This window comes from Perca fluviatilis, chromosome 20 (assembly GCF_010015445.1).
Source record: "Perca fluviatilis chromosome 20, GENO_Pfluv_1.0, whole genome shotgun sequence".
Taxonomy (NCBI): domain Eukaryota; kingdom Metazoa; phylum Chordata; class Actinopteri; order Perciformes; family Percidae; genus Perca; species Perca fluviatilis.
This window is the reverse complement of record NC_053131.1, coordinates 17867049-17888252: the sequence shown is the minus strand read 5'-3', so window position 1 is coordinate 17888252 and position 21204 is coordinate 17867049. Positions and strand designations below refer to the sequence as shown.

Below are 21204 nucleotides of genomic sequence, written 5' to 3'. Positions count from 1 at the left end.
TGTTTGGTCCTGCCTCTGTAGTGCCGTCTGTCTCCATTCCCACACCTTTTCTTGGTATGCTATCCGTTAAAAACCTTGTATGTCCAGTTTTAAACGCTCATGCTTTCAGAGCTGTTAAAGCATCACACACCCCACTTTGCCTTACTTGTGATGCATATAATGAACTAATGAATTATAAAGAGTTAAAGTGCCCATATTATGAAAAAATCACTTTTTCTGGGATTTGGGGTGTTCTTTTGTGTCTCTGGTGCTTCCACACACATACAAACTTTGAAAGAAATCCATCCATGCTGTTTTGAGTGAGATATGGTTTCTGAATGTGTCCTGCCTTCAGTCTCCTGGTGAGCTGTTCAAAATCGGCCTCGGACTGTGACGTCACAGTCCGAAATGAGCTGGCTAACCACAACCGTTAGCTCGTTAGCATGCTAACCGTTAGCATTAGCATGCTAACGCTAATGCTAACGCTAGCATGCTACGTCGTTCTCAATAGCAAAGCACTGCTACAACACACACAAGTTCACCATAATCTACAAAAGAACTACTTACATTTGCGCCCTCATTTAGAAGTCTCCCAGCTAATCCTGCCTTGTAACTGACCAAAGTTGGAGAAACAGCCTTTCTTTTACTGTCTCTAGAGTTAGCTAGCTGACATGATCTACATCTGAGCTACTGAGCATGTGCGAGTGCAATCAAAGATAGTACAGAAGATGAAAAGAGGTCTCACTCTGTAGCTAAAACAGAAACCAGGTGAAAAGAGGATCTGCAGCAGTGAGAGAGAGCTGTGCAGTACAACAACAATATGGTGTTTTTTGAAAATTAAACCATGTAAACCTATTCTGGTACAACCTTAAAATACAGTTATGAACCTGAAAATGAGCAGAATATGGGCGCTTTAAATATTTGATCTTACATATTTAATTTGTGTTATGTATTGATCTTAATACTTAACTACATTGTTTTTTTTGTGTTTTGACTTCGGCCTTTTCACACCTGAAAGTCCAAACGAAGGTTCATGTTTTTGTTACAATGTATCCATTTAATCTGGTTAGTTTTGGTTTCACACTGCAGTTATGCAAGCGCGCTAAAGAACTATACGTGACATAACTACGTCTTGTCGTTATCACATATGTGAGCCGCGTCTCTCGATGCTTATAATTGATTGGTTTGTAGATGGGCTTTCCCTTTTTTGTGAGTTTTTTTTCCAGCCGACTCCTGCATGCTACCGCAGCTCTTTTAGTTTTTTTACGTTGTTGAGAAGCAAAACACAGGTACTTGACTTGGTTTTTAACAGCTACAGCATGTATTCATAGACAAACTGAAACCTACACTGTACATGTACTACCACTTAACAAGTAAACTGCTTATTTCTTCTCTACTCTGATTGCAGACAGCTGTCTGCTCTGAGCATCCACCCTCACTCTCTAGCTGTGTTCAAAACCGTTCCCTTATTCACTCACTCACTATTCCCTGTATAGTGTTTATTAAATAGTGAACTATATAGGGAATGACAAACGAGATTTCGTACACTACTGGCACGTTCATGCCACCTTGGAATAACAGGCACCGCCCCCGTGGTTACGTTGTTTTTACGACTGGCAGCGTTCACATGGTCGGGATGCGTGTTCTTCTTCTGTTATATTGGCGTTTGGCATTACAACTTTTTGCATGACTGCCACAACGGTTGGCCGTAGCCTAGAGCATCAGGTGTGTGAAAACATGGAGGCTGCAATAACAAAAGATTTTTTAAAGATTTGCTGCAGTTTTCTTATGTGAGCATCCAAACAGCACATCGCCAGGTGTTTGTTTGTGTTATCTGCAGGACGAGAGAGAGAGAGAGAGAGAGAGAGAGAGAGAGAGAGAGAGAGAGAGAGAGAGAGAGAGAGAGAGAAAAAAAAAAAAAAAAAAAAAAAAAAAAAAAAAAAAAAAAAAAAAAAAAAAAAAAAAAAAAAAAAAAAAAAAAAAAAAAAAAAAAAAAAAAAAAAAAAAAAAAAAAAAAAAAAAAAAAAAAAAAAAAAAAAAAAAAAAAAAAAAAAAAAAAAAAAAAAAAAAAAAAAAAAACCTATTTATGAACAATTCTAAACAGGTTATGTCTGTGTATGTTTCTTGGCAGAGGCATTTGTCCACAATAAACAGTTTATTGTCATTGAAATATGTTCAGTGAACCAAAGTCGCCTCCATCAAACATCAGTTGTAAACAACCCGTCACCAACTGGGAAACTCGGTTATCAAAATTCTGCCCGAGTTTCCCACCTCTGATTCCCACAGGACGTTACTTGAATGGTGACGTTTTCACTCGGAAAAACTTTTTCCGATGTCCATGAACGCATGGAACAATGACATTTTCTAAACATTGTTGCATAAGTAGCAAGGGGTAAGCCAGCCTCCGCAAAGCGTACCTAATATGGAGCCATTTTGATGCTAATAAGCCATCACCCGCCGTTAGCATTCCATTGACTGACATTCATTTTGGCGTCACTTTGATAGCGAATAACTTTACATCTGAAGTGTTTAAAGACTCTATTTGTCCATTGTTTATTTCTAAAGAAACACGGCAATGTATATAAAAGGCTCTATTACCTTGTATCTCACATTATGGCTCCGTAGCAGACGTTTTTGTAAAAATAAGCTAACGATTGTGTCATAACCACGTGACTTTCTGTCGCATAATACACAAATTACGGTACAGTACAGTTGAAGCTTGCCGGAAGTTTCAACTTACATTAGCTGTTGAAGTTTAATTACTAATGTTAACTAGCATTTTAGTTAGCAATAATTAGCCTGTGCCTATGTTATCTCCTTACATATACCTACACTCTCTGTAAGATTGGGAATAATTGAGATTTCTCTTGGCACAGCTACCAGAAGACTTACAACTTTCAGACAGGTTGCTCACGTCACATCTACATTGGCAAGCTCAGTTGGAGGCTGCGCAGTAACGCTCACCCTTCACCGGGAAAAGTGCTTCTAATGGCGTTTTTCCATTACATGGTACCTGCTTGACTCGCCTCGACTCTACTCGCCTCGACTATACTCGGCGCACTGTGCGTCCCTTTTCCATTGCAGATTTTAGTACCGCCTCAGCGTGGCTGGTCGTCATAGCGACTGCCGTGGGCGTGGCTTGGTAGCGTTGCATTTCCCCCCCGACTCATTTCCTGGTTCTCCTTCTCCGTAAACAACATGAAATCAACAAGATAGTTAACTTTTACTGCTCCAGATTTCCCACCGTGGTCAGAAAGAACAGGGCAGACACTGTGACTCTAGAGTCACTACTCACTGCGGAGCTAATCGCCGTCACTCTCTCACTTCTCCCTCGCTCACCAGCTACACACACACACACACACACACACACACACACACACACACACACACACACACACACACACGGCGACTCGACACACACCAGCGCACAAGTATAAACATCAGACCACTTGTATGCTACGGAGAAAGCTCTGCGTGGAGCCTCCGGCAGCAAAAAACCACTGCTGGCTAAACTATTTAAAAATGCCGTCTCTCGCTAGCAATGCAGTGATCACTGACGATTCTGAAGCCTGCAGGGTTTCACGTCACATTTTCAGCTCGCTTGGAACCTTGACTGAGGAGGTACTAAAGCAGGTACCAGGTACTTTTTTTTCGTAATGGAAAACCAAAAAAGGTGAGTAGAGTCGAGGCGAGTAGGTACCATGTAATGGAAAAGCGCCATAATATTACATGTCATTTAGCTGACGCTTTTATCCAAAGCGACTTACAATTGCTACATATGTCAGAGGTCGCACGCCTCTGGAGCAACTAGGGGTTAAGTGTCTTGCTCAGGGACACATTGGTTGATGTATCGCAGCGGGAATCGAACCCGGGTCTACCACACCAAAGGCATGCGTCATATCCACTGCGCCATCACCATAATAGACTTCACTGCTCTCCGTTGCAAGTCTACGGCGTCGCTTTGTCCATTACTTTGACTGTCTACGGTCAGTAGATGCGCCAGTTATTTGTGTGACATTAGCCAGCACGCCCAGAATCATGTAAACAAACAAAAACAAAAGTACTTCTAATATGTCCCTGAAACAAACTCAGGAGAATAGTGGGTTGTGTATATATTCCATTTTACTTTTCCACTGTTAAGAAAAGAGGCCGCTCCATTTTTTATTTTTATTTTTATTTTTTCTCCGGGAAAACGCAACCGCGTTGCATTGTGGTATACGGGGGAGTAAAATGTAGGGTACATCGTTTGTACACTCACATTAGCCATGCATTGTTGGTATTTCATAGTGGACTATATAGTGAATGAAATTAACTGTGGATTATTAACTGTAATAACTGGTCTGTTGTCGCCTGTACTGTATTTTGCCACATCACACTGACATTGGTGTATGACTAATCAAAATGTCTAGATATGCAAAATGTGTCTTTGATTTGTGTTTCATACATTCACACAAATTATATCAGACGCCCTTGGATCGTTTGATTTTAAGATTCTTTTTCAGCTGATTCTTTGAATTCGTGAAAGACAGTGAGTGTGACATGTGTGATAAAGGTTTCTGGCTGTTATCAAACTGATGACATCACAGTTACACTGTAGTTGTCAGAACATGCTGGGTCTTTTTTTAATAGTACAGATAGTCGGGAAAGTGGGAAGAGAGAGGGGATGACACGCGTTCAGACCTCCCATCCGACCCAAGGCCACTGCCAAGGATTGAACTTGCATAGGGCATTCACTCTACTGGGTGAGCTAGAGGTCGCCTGAACATGCTGGGTCACTGGTGTGTCATGGGTCTGTGTTGATGATATTTTCTGGTCATTTCAACTTTGTCTCTCCCAATATGATCCAATACCAGTGCCCTCTTTTTCCCATGTTTAAAATCTGTATACCTCACTGTGAAATTGGAATAATGTTAATGTAAGATTTGATGAGGCCAGGGATTACTGTGGCACTAAAAACTGTGCCTAAATGAATAATTACATTTTTGAAATGAAAACACAATTTTGAAATGACAAGGAAACTGCATTAAATGAGGATCACATCATGATCAATGACCAATCCGCTTCATAAGGTCAGTATTGGCTCCGGTACCGATCCAGCATATCATATTGGTGCATCCCTAGTTAACATGTTTTTCAGCACAGTTCCTCACTGGGTATAGAGGAGTGAAGTTTACCGGTATTTATTCGAATTAACAAAACTTTTTTTTTTTTTTTTTTTTTTTTTTTTTTTTTTTTTTTTATTTTCAGATTGATTGTAAGGATGTACTGGAGATCACATGTAATTTGGAGACCGAGGGGGAGGAGAACACTGCCTTCATTTTGTGTACAACTTTCCTGACCCAGCAGCTTCAGCAGCAGAGTCTTTACTGCTCCTGGTGAGTAGTCCCTGTTTGGTGCAAAAAGCTTGGGTGGACTGAATGTATTATGCATTATGTATTTATGACCAGTGGTTTAAATGTGGATGATAAATGATCCGGAACGGTGTTCTGACACCTTTGATCAATCTAATTGGCAGTTTCATACATCAGTGTTTCCCATTTGTTTAAAAAAAACACCAAATATCCATTCCAGCGTTTCCCCTGTTCATCCTCAGTCAATGAACAGTGTCTGTGGTTGGCTTACATATCCAATAATATCAGGACAGTTTACTATCTAAACTGGTAAAATCAGAAGATGAGACGTGGTAAAGATCACATTGTCGGTAACCTAACGGTTACAAACAAGCTTGGTAGTGAACGATGCAGTACCGTCCCCCAGCGGCTTGAAATGACGATGAGTGTAAACAGAGAACTGGGTATCCTGCTCTGCCTTTGACAAATTGAAAGCTCAGATGGGTCCGATCTGGAATCTTGCTCCTTATGAGGTCCTAAAGAGCAAGGTTACCTCTCCTTTCTTTTAATATGTTTTATTCAAGGTTTGAGAGTTTTGATTTTAAAAATGAAGTAGAAGAACTAAGATGCCTATGTAAGGATGATTGCCATATAGTCTTAGAACAGGCAGCGGTGGAGAAAATGTTTCTCACCACTAAGGTGAACAAGAGTCCTGGTCCAGACCATATATGTGGGAGAATTTTAAAGCACTGTGCAAAGCAACTAACTTCAATATTTTCTGATATTTTTAATTGGTCACTACGGGTACAAAAGGTACCTAACCTGTGGAAAAAGTCTATTATTATTCCTGTTCCTAAATGCAATAAGCCTAAAGTATTTAATGACCTGAGACCGGTGCCCTCACCTCCTTAGTGATGAAATCATTTGAGAAATTAGTGAAATCTGAGCTTTTAAGTAAGAACTGGACAAGTCCTCGATCCTTTGCAATGTGCATATAGAGTGAATAGAAGTGTTGAGGATGCTTCACTTATGTTGTTAAACTTACTGACTAAGCATCTAGAGGGTAAAAATACTCACGCCAAGATTGTTGTTCATTGACTTTGTGCGTCGTTTTAACACTATTCAACCCCACATATTAGCCAGAAGACTGCTAGAGTATTTTAAGTTGAACCACAATGTAGTGGGATGGTTACTAGACTTTTTAACTAATAGAACGCAGAGGGTAAAAGTAAATGGTAGCTTTTCTGATGTATTATGTTTATCCACAGGATCACCACAAGGCTGTGTTCTTTCACCCTTACTATACATTCTATACACCAACATGTGTCAAAGCTTACATGAAAATAGGATATTTATAAAGTTTGCTGACGATACAGTGATAGTGAGCCTGCTACAGGGGGATGAGTCTGGCCACGGTCCAGTTGTAGAGGATTTTGTAACCTGGTGCGATGATTCCTATTTAAAGTTAAATATTACTAAAACTAAAGATATGATAATTGATTTTAGAACACGCCCTGTTGATCATGTCACTACGATTATTAAAGGGGAGGCTGTGGATCAGGTAGAGAATTTTAAATATCTTGGTATTGTTATTGATTCAAAATTGTCTTTCGAGCTGAATTGTGAAATGGTTTGTAAAAAGGGTCACCAGCGTTTGAGTTGCCTTAGGAAACTTGCAAAATTTCACGTTGATGGACGCATGTTGACATTATTTTATTCTGCGTTTATTGAATCTGTTCTGTCATTCTCCATTGGGGTGTGGTATGGAAGTCTGTCAGTGAAGAACAAAAACTCTTTAAACCAAATTGTAAGGTGGGCGAGTAGAATAATAGGAGTAAATCAAAAGAATTTAGGAAGTATTTACACAAATCAGCTGTATCGGAAAGCAAGTACTGTCTTGAGTGATCTGTCGCATCCCTTACGAATTGATTTTAAGTTACTTCCGTCTGGTTGCCGGTTTGCAGCCTCAACATGGAAAACAAGACGGTACAGGAATACTTTTGTTCCGGCCGCAATTGAAGTTTTAAATAATATCAGTAAGAGAGAAGTTTTAGTTTTTCATAAATTACCATGGATAGAGAACATCTATGTGTTGCGGCTGTTTGTCTGATGATTATTAATTATTACTTGTAAATTTGTATGTGAAATAATTGTACGTTGTTATGTCTATTATGTGTGGACGACTAAATTCTTTTACTGCATAATGAATTTACCTACGGGTATGAAATAAAACGACCTTGACCTTGACCTTGACTTTCTCTGCTTTGCCCGCCCAGAGAATTTGTCCCACCAATGAGAGAGAGAGACATCATGGCTTTCAAACGAGCAAAGTGGCAGTTGGTCAAGGCCAATCAAGAACCCCTTAACTGAAAAAGAGATAGAGCAGGGACCTACATACTACATATTTTGTATAATTAAGTTGCATATTAAACTAGGCCTACAATAATGTATAGGGTGGCCTATAGCCTTTATACATGCATATATTTTTTGCATAGAATACTAAGCTATTAAAATAATAATTTTTGGCCTGATTTGATAAATCATCTTTTAATGTTAAACATACATGCGTATCTGTGGTAGCAGATACTATGATAGTATCTGTGGATGGCTATCGTAGTGACTACTTTATAGGCCAGTAAGCCTATCATCAGTGGGGATTTATATTTGCTAATATGTTGGATTCATGTTAAAACAAAATTTTTGAAAAACTTTCACCTGCCTGATCCCACTTTAACCCCGGTTTATATCTACAGTCAAATAGAAAACTGAAATAAAACTAATTTGATATTTGTTTTTGTTGTGGTCATGAGAGTACCAGTCAAGTGTGAGTGTATATTTTTGAGAAAGAGAAAATTGGAATATTAATTCATTTTCTTGGCTTTTTTATCTAAAGGGAGTTGACTCTGTTGTGGAGTAAGCTTCAAAGGAGGATTGACCCCTCGTTAATGTCTCTTCTGGAAAGATGCCTTCAGCTAGGTGCCATTGCCAAAACAGTCCACCATTTGCTTTGCCTGGTCCGTGTCATTCAGACAGAGGTGAGTCCAACAGTCCTACTGTCCATTTCTACCATTTGAGATGGTACATTTCTTATATTAGGTTCCTTTTCAACCAGTTAATTCTAGGTGCTAAGGAGCCATAGGAACTAAACTGGGGAACTAATAGCTTTCTTAGCAAGTGTTTCCACCACATCTGAAGAATCAGATAAATTTGGCAAATTAGTCTCATAACAGACAAAAAAAACGCCATTGTACGCCGAACAATTTTCACATGAGGAAACATAGTTTCTGATGTTTGTATGGGGATAATAATAATGGAGACAACATAAGGTGGAAAGGAAGACCTTTTTAAACATTACAAAAAAAATCCCTGTTTTAATGTATTATTTCATTTTGAATTGCAATGATATTTTACCTACAGAGTTTCAGAATGTGATAAATGTAAAACGTGTGATTTAAAAAAAAACAAAAAAACACTGATATTCATGGAAATAATGCTGATAATATATCCCTTTTTATTTTCAGACTGAGGAAATGGGGGTACCTGCCTCAGTAGAACTTTGTGTCAAAGCCCTTCAACTTCCAAAGCTGGATGACTCAGAAACAAGGATCTCTGTCTGTAAGACAGTGTCCTGCCTCCTTCCAGGGGACCTAGAAGTGTTGCGTGCCTGTTTACTCACAGAGTTCCTGCTTGGCCCCAGCCAGGAGGTCTTTGGGTCCCTTAAGGAGCTTTACTTACGCCCAGACCAAAAGTATGACCAGGAAAATGAGGTTATTCCCAACTCACTACGCTGCGAGTTGCTACTAGCTCTGAAAGCATACTGGCCTTTTGACCCTGAATTCTGGGACTGGAAAACTCTCAAGTACCACTGCATCACCCTTCTAGGGCTGATGCCGGAGTCCGAAGGGGAAGAGGAGGAGGCGGTAGATAAAAGAGAGAAGGGTAAACGACATGAGCCACAGGGAATCACAGTGAAAGTAGAATCTGAGCATCAAAAGAAGATTAATGGAAGTCTTGATGGTCATGAGCAGCAGGATAAAAAGCAGTCTTCCAACATACCAGAAATCCAAGGAGAATCAGCGACAAAGAAACACAAGTTCTGCTGTCAAATTTGTATGAGGTCGGTCACTGACACCCAAATCATTCACCACTCCAAAAGACATGCAGAGGACAACAGGCACCCCTGCCCTGTGTGCTTGAAAAAGTTTAAGAGCAGAAAGGAACTCGTTCCTCACCTGAAAGAACATGTGCCGAGTGAAACGCATCTGAACAAAAACAATATAAAGAAAGAGGATGGGCAGAAACCGGTGGATGAGGATGATGATATTGAACCAGGTGAGATCACCATAGACCCTTCCTTAATGCAGTTTTACAAATCCACACATGATCCTGAAGTGCTGCACCACATTGTGCAACAAGCCAAAACTTTGAAGGAGAAGAATGTTGACGATGACGAACATGTAACATTTGAATACATTGACCAACACTTCAGTGTGCAGAACCGGGATGAGTATCCGTGTCCAGGAACCGGATGCACTCGGACTTTTAAACATTCCAAGTACCTGTATGTCCATTTAAAGTCAGAGCACAAAGGTGATGACAATGTGAAACATTTTCATCAGATGAGAGACAGGCGGGAGAAGTGTGTTTTTTGTAGACGCCATTTTGTCTCCGCGCACCATTACCGCAAACATCGAAGACTTCACTATGGTAGTCAGCCTTACATGTGTGTGGTTCTAGGTTGTGGTGATCAGTTTAGGACTTCCAATGAACTTGTCCTGCACAAACAGACCCATGGCTATCACCTAAACTACCAATGTGAGCTGAAAGGCTGTTACGTCACTTGCTCTGACTTGGGACAAATATATCACCATGAAGCACAGCATTTCAGAGATGCAGCATTTACCTGCTCTAGCTCTGAATGTAGTAAATTCTATTTATCCAAAAAAGAATTCATAAAGCATTTATCCACACACAACATCACCTACTCTGAAGAAGACTTTGAGGCTCAAAGAAAGGCAAAGCGGAAACTTCTTAAGACGGTTACTGAAGCGACAACCCGCCTTAATAAGTCAGTTGATACAGAAGAGACTGTAAATGGAGCTGTCCTAACATCTCCCTCAGTAAGTTGTGCCTCCTCTTTGCAAGAATCTGACAGCAAGGAGCCCAAAGCAATGATGACCTTGGTAGCTGTGTGTTTTGATGGAAGTAAGTTCACCTGTGGTTTTGAGAAGTGTGGCATGACTTTCTCCAGAGCCAGAGATGTCCAGAGGCATCTGAAATGTGCCCACCCAGAACACCTTAAACTGGAGAACAAAGCACACAAACATGACAAAGAGCGGGATTCAAAGTCCAAAGGGATAAAGACTGAAACTGAGCCAGAGGGTGTGGAAAAGGGAAAAGATGAGCGATCGACTCCATTTCAACCTGTGGAGGCAGGCAAAGAAAGAAAAGTAGCCACTCATCCCCAAAACAATGAAACTCTGCAATGCTTCTCAAGCCTTCAAACAGAAAATGATGCTCTGAGTGAAATTCTTATTGGGCTCAGTAAACTGGACCTGAATTCTTCATCCCCTCACAGTGTGCCAAGTGAGCCCCCTCAGCCCGACCCAGAGTCTAATGCATCACAAATATCTCTTCATCAGGCAATAATGGCAAAGCCCCCTGTTGTGTTGCTTCAGAAGAGGCCCCCACATCCGCTTGAGGAAAAGATACAAGTCAAAACTAAAAAAGCATCAGCAGCGGATGAAGAACGCTGTGTTGAATCCTTAGCTACTGCTAAGCCATATATCTGTGAGATGAAAGGTTGCAGCTTCAGGAGTGCTCAGAGTTACAGCTTAATGCGACACTATAACATCAAACATGGCCGCACGGTTGAACAGGCCAGAAGGTTGACTTCTCTGAAAAATACATCATTTAAGCCTTATGTGTGCCAACTTTGTTCCAAAAGTCACAGAGAAAAACGTGTGTTGCGGGCCCACTACATTCAGATCCATAACCTGAGTGGGACTTTGGTTGACAAAATAAGCTGTGCATCTGTACGGTATGAGGGAAAAAAAGACCCTTCAAAGCTTACATCTCGGCACCTGACAAAGCATGGTCTAAAAGTGAAGAAGAAAGAGATCCCCAAGTTGCAATGCCAACAGGAGAAAAAAAACTCAACCGTTGTAAGGGAAAATGCACAAAACTTTGACAATCATTCTCCATCTGAAAAGGAAGGAGAGGATGAGGCAGAGAGTAGAGAGGAAGACAACGAACAGAAGGGAAAAAGCGAGGATAGGACCACAAAACAGGTCAGAACTACAAGACGTTTGGTAGCCAAAAGTAACCTCTGCTATATATTGGATAAATTCAGTAAACCCTTTCATTGTGTAGCAAAAAATTGTGATGCTGCTTTTTCCACCCAGGGAGGCCTTGTGCGCCACCTACAGTTGATACATCATTACAATCGCTCTCAGCTCTTGTTGGAAAAAGATTTTGATGTGCATCACAGTCCAGAAGTCCGAAAAGAGCCTGCCAAGAAAAGGCATCCACCAAACTCTGATGAACCTCAGCCCCAATACAAGTGTCACTTTGCCAACTGTAGCGCTTCCTACCACCTTAAAAGCAGCCTAGTTCGTCACACTCGTGATAGCCACTCACAACCACCAGAGCTAATCAGGTGCAAGTTTGAAGGCTGTTCAAAAGTGTTCAGCCATGATGATGCTCTTAAAAAACATATGATTTATAGTCACTGTGAGGACTACGATTCACTGGTGGTATGTCTGCAGAGCACTCACAAAAAGTCAGTTACTGGATGCCAAAAGAAGCTTATTGTCGCACCACAGAGTCCACAGAAAGAAGAACCTGTTCCAACCACCACGCAGGTTGAGGGATCAAGTCCCAAGCCTCAAGTGACGGCCCAGTCAGAGGAAATGGGTGAGGAGGCGGCTGTGAAGAAGAAAGTGTCAGGAGAAAAAAAGAGACAGAGATATTCTTACAGCCGTTATGTCTTCAGATCTCATGAAGAAGCACTACAGATGTGCCAAGACCGCTGTATGCGTGTGGCCTACCCATGCATGGTTCAGGACTGTGATTCTGTCGTCAGGTACATTGGGAGCTTGCACCGTCACTACATGAGTGTTCACAGCATGCGTCGAAAAGATCTTGTTAAGAATGAAGAAAAGCTGGTTTTTAATGCTGAGCAACTGGAGGAACTGATTCAAAGGGAGTCGGCCAGGCCAACAGTTACAGGAGCGTGTTCCCCAAATGGAGTTCGCAAAATGGAGTATCAGGCAGAGCCAGAAAACACAGAGGGACTGCCTGCACCCATGAGCTTACACTCCATCAAGGCAGACACACCGGAGGAAGATAATCATGATCCACTGGGATTTCCAGAGGAGAAAGAGGAGGAGCCACCCCCTGCTGTGAGAAATGGAGTCCTTGTTGGTGCAGATGAGGTGCTTTATGGAGAGCCGAGCACCGGTGGGCACACCGAAGACTCTGCTGCAGCAACCCAGAACAGTCCGAAACAGGAGGAGAGATTAAGCTTGGATAAAATCAAACCTCTTCTTCGCCCCCTCACTGTTGACCTCTCGCCACCATGTTCCCTGCGCTTTACTGCTGATGAGGGCTTCCAAAACGTATCAGGCACCAAGGATGGTGGTAAAATGTACAGGTCAGCTCTGTTGCCCGCTCCTCCTGTTCGCCAGCCACTAAAACGGAAAAATGAATTGTCTGGACTGCCTTTAAATTTGAAAGACACTCAGCCTTGTAACCCTTCTCAACGCACTTTTGACATTGATGCTTATAAGCCTATGGGCTTTGAGTCCTCATTTCTGAGGTTCATACAAGAGACAACCCCGAAAGACAAAAATGCATTGCTGGTGAAAAGGCGAGACTCTTTCAGACGCAGTTGTTCGGTTAAGGAGAACAACCAGCTGGGAATTTCTCACAGCCGCAGCAGACGCACTCATTCCCCACTGCTGAAGCCCCATGCTATGACTGGAGACTTCACATCAGTCCGAAACTTGAAGTCCATCTTGGACAAAGCCCTGACTGGGTGTGGGGACCTGGCTATTAAGCAGCTTCAGTACCTCAGACCTGTGGTGGTCCTGGGGAGACCGGTGTGCACCACTACCACCCTGCCTGACCTCTTCCCATCAGACACAAACAACAGCAAACTGCTTCTTGGAAGTTAGTTTAACTGAGCACCTTTTTTAACATAGCTATGGCAAATTACTTTGTATTTTCACAAGCTGTACCAGTATTTTTCTTTCTCCCAATTATAGTATTATTTTTTTTTTTTAAAGTTGTCAAACTGAAGAATTTATAGAAAGTAATTAGCATTGAGACAAATACAAGCTTAAACCGTGCACATCTGATTCAAGTGGATTGTTATTAGATATTGTTATGAAATCATTCTAACGCTTATGTTAACTCATGATCACAATTGTATATACTATAGTTCTCCAATATAAATGTACAGATTTTCAGATTGTTAGAAATGGTCAGTAGCATATTGCAAGGCCTTCTCAGTTGTGTGAAATGTGACTGAAAAAGCATTTCCTTACTACAAAGTTCTTGAGGAATATGTTTGCTTTTTTTTTTTTTTTTTTTTAAACCTCAGTTTATATTAAATCAGTGTTGGGATGCAGTGGACAGATGGTGGCAAACATGTATGTAACACTTTCTAAAGAAATAAATGTAAAACATGGAAACAAATATGAAGCCCTTTTACTTCCCTGAATTGTGTAAGTAGTAGAGGAACAAACCCCAAAAAAAAGGTGTTACCCCTACCTGACTAGGTTTTTAACCTAACCATGTTTTTAACTTTAATAAATAACTTTAATGTGTCTGTTTTTGAAATAAATAGTTGTATAAAATAGTTTATTTGGTTGATGTTTGGATAGTGGAATTGTAGGTTTCTCCAAAAAGAACAGCATCTGCCTTATCCCATGTATCTCTTGAAATAAAAAACATGTCACTAAATCTGTAGACAAGGCTGGATTACCATCCATTCTTTTTTTGTTTGGGAATATGAATATGTGCAATTAAAAGAACATCAACTGACATGGTAGTGGCCTTCAGGTAGGTTGAGATCTGATGGGACTGTGGTGCACGTTCTTTACAAATGTGTTAAAATGTAAGTAATAAACAAACCAGGATCCATGCAATATTGCAACATAAGAATACTGTTCACACTGCACAGAAAATAGGACGAGCCAGCAGCAAATTTTTGTCCTTTATTTATTTATTTATTTATTTATATATATATAAATAAATATGTATTAATTTTTTTTTTCAAATGAAGAGAAATTGAACAGTAAACTAGAAATTAAATAAAATACTTGCTCTACTTTATAATTTGATCTCATTAAAACGCCAACCATATGTTTGTTTGGTGGCTCAGTCATAAGAGAATGATAGCGACTGCATTGAGATTAGGCATAATCGTTAGCACCGCTCTCGTTTAATTTAGGCTATTTGCCTAGACCACAGACTGTTTTTTCGACCATTTAGCGGTGAATAACGCATTCAAACGTATGGGTTAAGACAAACGGAGAGTAAGTCTGTTTCAAACAGCAATGTATGGTGTATCTTACATACTTTGTTGTTTGACCTCAAGAAGTTCCTGAATGAATCAGCTGCGGAACCAAAGTTATAGTTGTCGTTGTTTCTCCAGGGGTAGAATCTGGTGTCACACCTCATCGTCAGATTCGCACTGGATTCGCATCTCGCATGAATGGAAAGATATTAGCTGTAAACGCCTTGACTTAGGAATGGAAACTAGATGCAAAGTTTTCCGAGTTAACATTTTTAGTCGGTATCTGTCGATTTAACGTGGGAACGGTGTTCCTTTTATTCAGCTATAAAGTGCTGTCTGTTTGTTTGTGTGTAGAGTGGAAGCTAAGTAGCTGCTAGCCTAGCTAAAACTACCAGTCAGGCTAGGTAACGTTAACATTACCGTTAGCCTGCGAGCTAGTCAGCCCTGCTCCAAAAACATTGACCAAAAACAGAGCAGAGATGGTTGAAAGTATATTTGACCTCCCGGTGGAGAAGCAGATATTTTATGCTGTTTTGGGATTTTCGTGGACGGTGTATCTATGGGAGGCATACCTTTCTTACAGACAGGTAAGTTCATCATTTGTCAGCATTAGACTCAAAGTTCCTGCTTTGTAGCAAAACGTGCTTTTCAAATGAAAAAGACCCGCAATCAAATTATAGTTATTAAAAAATAAGCTAACGTTGAAATGTGTTTTTTTTGTGTGATTGTTTTCTTGCAAACTAAAGAGTAATATAAATTAATTTAATAGTTTTTTACACTTCTGTTATGACAGCATTTATATAACAGTTAGGTGGTGGTATGTTACACGTGAACCTGCACAAATATATAAACTGTGGCTATACAAGATAAATCTACACATTTTCTGGTTGGTATTGATGTGATCAAATACTCATTAGGGTATTGCAAGGTCTTTTCACTTGGTAAACTATGACAACTGAATAACATTTCCTCTTTACAAAGTTCTTGAACATTACGTTTGTATATATTTCACCTCAGTTTATATTAAATCAGTGCTTGGATGCAGTTGACAGATGTTGGAAGACATGTATGTTTCTAATACAATAAACGAAATCGAAGCCCTATACATTCTGTATTGTGTAATCGAACTCTTCTCCGTCCCAATGAAATAAAATATTTAGAGCGGTTTGCGGAGTTTGATGTATTTTCTGTAGAAACAGGATATTGTGACCATAACATAATGCAGGCTGACTCAAAAGTGTAAATGAGTTGGATAGCAATGTAGTTTTATGACAGCATAAACAGAGGGGCAGGACTAGTACAGTTTGGTGAAGTTCAAATTAAAAGGCATTACTATTTAATTGCATTTGGCTAAATTAGGTGTATTTCCAAAGTTGCTACTTTAAGTCATTTTAGAAGCGAATAAACCTTAAAGATGAGCCCATTAAAGAAACTAGTCAACTCAAAACATGTGATTGTATGTGTTGGTAAATTAGAATTAAGAGCTAGATCTAGGAAAAGGACACGTGCTTTCTGGAGCATAAATCTGAACAAAACTAAACAAGAAGAATTAAGAATAAAATCTGATCTTGTTTTGTAAAATCATAAATCATTCATCAATTTTCTCCCCACAGTTGTCTGATATTTGTCTGAAGTCTGTAGCACAGGCTAACAGTATTGCATTGACTAATATATAGCATTGGTGCTGATTTCGTTTTCCACCACAGAGGAGGATATACAGTTCAACAACTCATGTGCCACAGGAACTTGGGAAGATCATGGATTCTGAAACATTCGAGAAGTCACGTCTTTATCAGCTGGATAAAAGCAACTTCAGCTTTTGGTCTGGACTCTATTCTGAGACTGAAGGGACGGTAAGACAACCAGCCAATTAAAAGCCATAGATTGCTTGACTTGGATGTGTTGATAGAAGTGGACTATGAGTGTCAAAACATCTGTATTAAATGTATGTCACAAATGGACAATGGGACAGATTACTCTGGGATTGTTGTTGTGAAAAAGGTTGTTTATGTTACCCTGAATACTTAGTTAAACAAAGTAATTTTCATCATTTATGTTTATGGCACATGTTTAATTTGATATGTAAAGAGCTTTTGCTATTCTCAAAACTTTTTAGCTGATCCTGCTCCTGGGTGGAATCCCATTTCTGTGGGGTGTCGCTGGTTCTGTGACAACTCGCATAGGATTCGGTTCAGAGTACGAGATCACCCAATCACTCGTGTTTCTGACGCTTGCCACCCTGTTCAGTGCCTTTACTGGACTTCCCTGGAGTGTGTACAACACATTTGTCATTGAGGAGAGGCATGGCTTTAATCAGCAGGTACACTGACTGAGCAGCACTCACACTCTGTAGGTCTGAAAGGTGGCTGTTAAATATTTGTGGTTTCCTTCCTCAGGAAGAACATCAGCGGTGGTTTGATTTCGTGATGGTTACACTGTGCCACAAGATCACCCTCTAATAGGCTCCAAAGCAGCTATGGAAGTAGAGTGTTTAGCTGTATTTTGGCAAAACGATTATTAGAAACATAAAAAGCAGTAAAGATTAAATAATGCTACAGGAGGACTTTATTATTTTTCAAGCATGTCACCATTTTAATCTGTTGTGACGGATGTGAATTCAAGCAGACCACAGAAGCTCTCTCTGTGCACAAGTTAAGGACAAACCTTTTACAGCCACATCCGAAGTCTAATGGGATTATTTAATATTTAAAAGATCGCCAGTTTAAGGCCCAAGCCACTGTTAGTCACACACAACTTTTTTTTATTATCCACCATTGTCTTTTTATTTTAATGGCTTGTCTTCCTCTCAGACGTTGGGGTTCTTCCTCAAGGATGCTGTGAAGAAGTTTATTGTGACCCAGTGTATCCTGCTCCCTGTCACCTCGCTTCTCCTGTACATCATCAAGATTGGTGGAGACTACTTTTTCATCTATGCCTGGCTCTTCACCCTGGCTGTTTCTCTGGTTAGTGCTGACTTCACCCTGTCAGCTGTTATGTCACAATGAGTGAACATGTAGAAAAGGCATCTTTGCGTAATAAAGGAATGTGTAGTTTGTTTTGTAATTAGGCAGTACATCAAAAGTAATACATAGTTACTCTGTAGTTACACTTTGGATAACAATTTATCATAATGCATCTTCTCTTCTGTGTTACCAGGTGCTTGTAACAATCTATGCTGACTACATTGCTCCCCTGTTTGACAAGTTTACTCCTTTGCCAGAAGGAGAGCTGAAAACAGACATTGAGGCTATGGCCAAGAGTATAAGCTTCCCCCTCACAAAGGTTTATGTAGTTGAAGGTAAAATAATAATACTAAATTCACAGTGCTTGCATCTGGAGCCAGTTTCATGTTTTTGTTTGACATCTTATCATTATCACATTATGAATATAAGTTGTTAAGATATGTTGAATATTTCTACATGTTGGTTGTGGATACACCACTCTTAAATTATCTTGGAATGTTTTCTATATTTCCAGGTTCTAAGCGTTCGTCACACAGCAATGCTTACTTCTATGGGTTCTTCAAGAACAAACGCATTGTGCTGTTTGACACTCTGCTGGAAGACTACTCGCCTCTCAACAAGTCTGGGGAGCCACAGCCGGAGCAGCCAGAGACTGGTGATACATCCAGCGAATCAAAAGCCAAGCCCAAGGTTACATAGCCATAAACTTTATACAGAAAAAATTGTATTGCCACTCATACGAACCAGGGAAAATGCTATAGTATTATATGAAATGCGTAATTAGAAATGGTATTGTCTTTCTGTGTAATTCAACAGTGTTGTTGTTCGCTTACAAATACTTTAACAGAACAAGAAACAAGGATGCAACAACGCAGAGATCCTTGCAGTCCTTGGTCATGAGCTTGGCCACTGGAAGCTTGGCCACACTGTTAAGAATATCGTCATCAGTCAGGTGATGATGATGATTTTTCTCTCAATGTATGCACCAACAAATTAACAATTAGCCTGATTACAGGTGATCAAATGCAGACATTCAGATGTAAGTTGATATGCAAATAACATTTGCTGACTCTGTTCTTTCTGCAGATGAATTCCTTCTTGTGCTTCTCCCTGTTTGCTGTTCTGATTGGGCGCAAGGAACTGTTTGTAGCTTTCGGCTTCAATGACAGCCAACCCACATTAATAGGCTTGATGATTATCTTCCAGTTCATCTTCTCCCCGTACAATGAGGTGAGTGTGGGATTGATAAATATTGTTTCCATCACTTTTTGAGTTGTTGAGTTATTAAGATTATTTCACTACAAACGTCGTCGCAAATTACGATTTTTATATGTCTTGTCTTTGCAGCTCTTGTCCTTCTGTCTGACAGTCCTGAGTCGCAGGTTTGAGTTCCAGGCAGATGCTTTTGCACGCGCCATGGGCAAAGCCTCCGAGCTCTACTCTGCCCTCATCAAGCTCAACAAGGATAACCTGGGCTTCCCCGTGGCTGACTGGTTGTTCTCCATGTGGCACTATTCCCACCCTCCCCTCCTGGAGCGCCTCAGAGCGCTGGGCAGCATCAAGCAGGACTGACGGGGCTGGAAGGGGGAGGGGCGACCGCTGCCTCCTCCAAAGGGCCTCCGCAGACCGCTCCTGGCCCTGTGATGCACCATGGTCCTTTTCTACCTATCTGCCTCCCCCCTCCCTCATCTTTTTTTATCTTGTTTTAGTCATTTCTCTACTCGCCATACTTTCCATTTTGTTCCCTTTGAAACTTTGTTTTAAACAAAACCAAAACATATCAGCACAAGCCAGCCTAAAAGAAATCTTAAGCCTGAAGTGAAGTCTCCGCTCTTTCTCCAGAGACACCTAATATGCACTTGCTGAGAGCAATACTTCTGGGCAATGTGTGTTTAGCAAAAGCTATTTTCAGAGCACAGGTCACATTTTGCAGATTGACCTGAAGGTTTAGTTTTTGAAAATATTTAATTTCTGTACAATTTGATTACAATTTAAATTGATTGAATTTTTCTTTTCTATGCAGAAGATAAAGTTATGAAGACGGACTAATTTCAAAACCTGAAATTGACTTACATGATTAAGTGTGTCTGTTGTGATGTGTACATGACATCCAACTGTTAAAGTCTTGGGGTTATTTTTTAAGCTTATAAAGTGGTTAATCCTACAAGTATACTGAGTTTTATATTGTGGATTAAAAAACAAACTAAAAGACATGATGGACAACTTCAATCATACTCATGACAATGCTTTTTGCAGATACACAGGCCAGAATTGGATTTGCAACTATTGCTTCTTTAGAAATGTCGCCAGGCAAGCTCAAGAGTAAAAAACGTTAATCTAGTCATCAACTCAAATTCTCAGTTATGCAAGAGGAACTGCTTTCTCACAGTAGTAAAAAAAAAACGGGACTTCTAGTTATCTGTTTTTGTTCAGATGCATTGGATACATAATGAACAGAGCAGTGCAGAACATTTTATTTGAAATTAGGTTAGACTTTTCATTTTTTTACATGAACTAGGAGGATCTTGTTTTATTTTTTCTAAAGCACTTGCTTGCCGACAAGTTTCCAACCATGCCTGTACATATGTAACTTTAATGAGTAGAGTAATGTCGTATGATGTGAATTGTGAAAAATGTTGAATGTGGTTTGAAATTTTAAGTTGATGCAGTGTTTTTTAGTTTCTTCTCTTGTTTATGGGCCGGAGGGAGCCCAGAGTTGCCTGGCAAGCAACGTATTTATAGGTGACTTGGGCAAGGTGGTCTGCGAGGTTCCTTTCACCACATAAGCCAGGGTTTGGTTTGTTCAGCGAGGGGACTCTGTACTTTCTTTGCTGCATTGAATAAAATTCCTTCAAAGCATTCATTTTTGGTTGGTTTTAATTTTTAAATATAGTTATAAAAATAAAAACTTTCTAAGCATGACAGAGCATGGCTACATCCTTTTATTAAGGTCTTACCGAGACAACTTTCAGTAATACGCTATGGTGAGTATTACTTTAATGCCAGAATTTATTCTGTAATATGACACACTTATTTTATTAATGGATAATTCTTGCCTCTTGTGTAGGTACATGTAAGGGTTTTCTTCAAACTCATTCACAACAATGGACTAAAATTATATTTCATGAAATCATTGTAGCTTTCTAATATTACTTTAATTGGAACTTATGCTTTAGATCTTTTTTTTTTAAATCTCCAAGGTTTTTCTTTTTTCCCCGCACAACTTTATTTGAAAATTCAATTTTGAGTACGAAAAATGCATAAGAAAATAAAATAGTTAATAATAAAATAATTTGGGGGAACAAAATAGAAACAGTAATGTAGACAAAGAGAAGAAGCAGCCATGGGTATTGTTGACATAGATAAATTAAAGGATCAAATAAAAAAATTATATATATAAATTACGGAC

The 21204-nt window shown here is 39.9% G+C and overlaps 2 protein-coding genes across 2 annotated transcripts in view; both read left to right on the top strand.

Moving 5' to 3' along the window:
• The window catches only part of rlf (RLF zinc finger), a 25874-nt gene extending 11865 nt beyond the window's left edge, over positions 1 to 14009 (top strand). The window contains exons 7-10 of the mRNA XM_039785428.1: positions 3653 to 3661; positions 5227 to 5354; positions 8203 to 8344; positions 8831 to 14009. Coding sequence (XP_039641362.1) covers positions 3653 to 3661; positions 5227 to 5354; positions 8203 to 8344; positions 8831 to 13486 — 4935 coding nt within the window. The 3' untranslated portion in view covers positions 13487 to 14009. The remainder of the gene's footprint in view (positions 1 to 3652; positions 3662 to 5226; positions 5355 to 8202; positions 8345 to 8830) is intronic.
• A 916-nt stretch (positions 14010 to 14925) lies between these two features.
• On the top strand, positions 14926 to 20656 carry zmpste24 (zinc metallopeptidase, STE24 homolog). The gene is made up of 9 exons (XM_039786838.1): positions 14926 to 15419; positions 16539 to 16685; positions 16949 to 17152; positions 17643 to 17795; positions 17989 to 18130; positions 18310 to 18485; positions 18643 to 18747; positions 18882 to 19025; positions 19143 to 20656. Exons 1-9 carry the CDS (start codon positions 15312 to 15314, stop codon positions 19365 to 19367), a joined length of 1404 nt encoding a protein of 467 aa, XP_039642772.1. The 5' UTR covers positions 14926 to 15311; the 3' UTR covers positions 19368 to 20656.
• Positions 20657 to 21204: the final 548 nt, after the last annotated feature.

What these genes read in the sequence shown, in the direction of transcription:
- zmpste24 (XM_039786838.1), top strand. Translation starts at nt 15,312, where the DNA reads ATGGTTGAAAGTATATTTGACCTCCCGGTGGAGAAGCAGATATTTTAT. An exon ending in GGCATGGCTTTAATCAGCAG is followed by an intron (nt 17,153 to 17,642) that starts GTACACTGACTG and finishes TCTTCCTCTCAG; the next exon opens with ACGTTGGGGTTCTTCCTCAA. An exon ending in AATCAAAAGCCAAGCCCAAG is followed by an intron (nt 18,486 to 18,642) that starts GTTACATAGCCA and finishes ATACTTTAACAG; the next exon opens with AACAAGAAACAAGGATGCAA.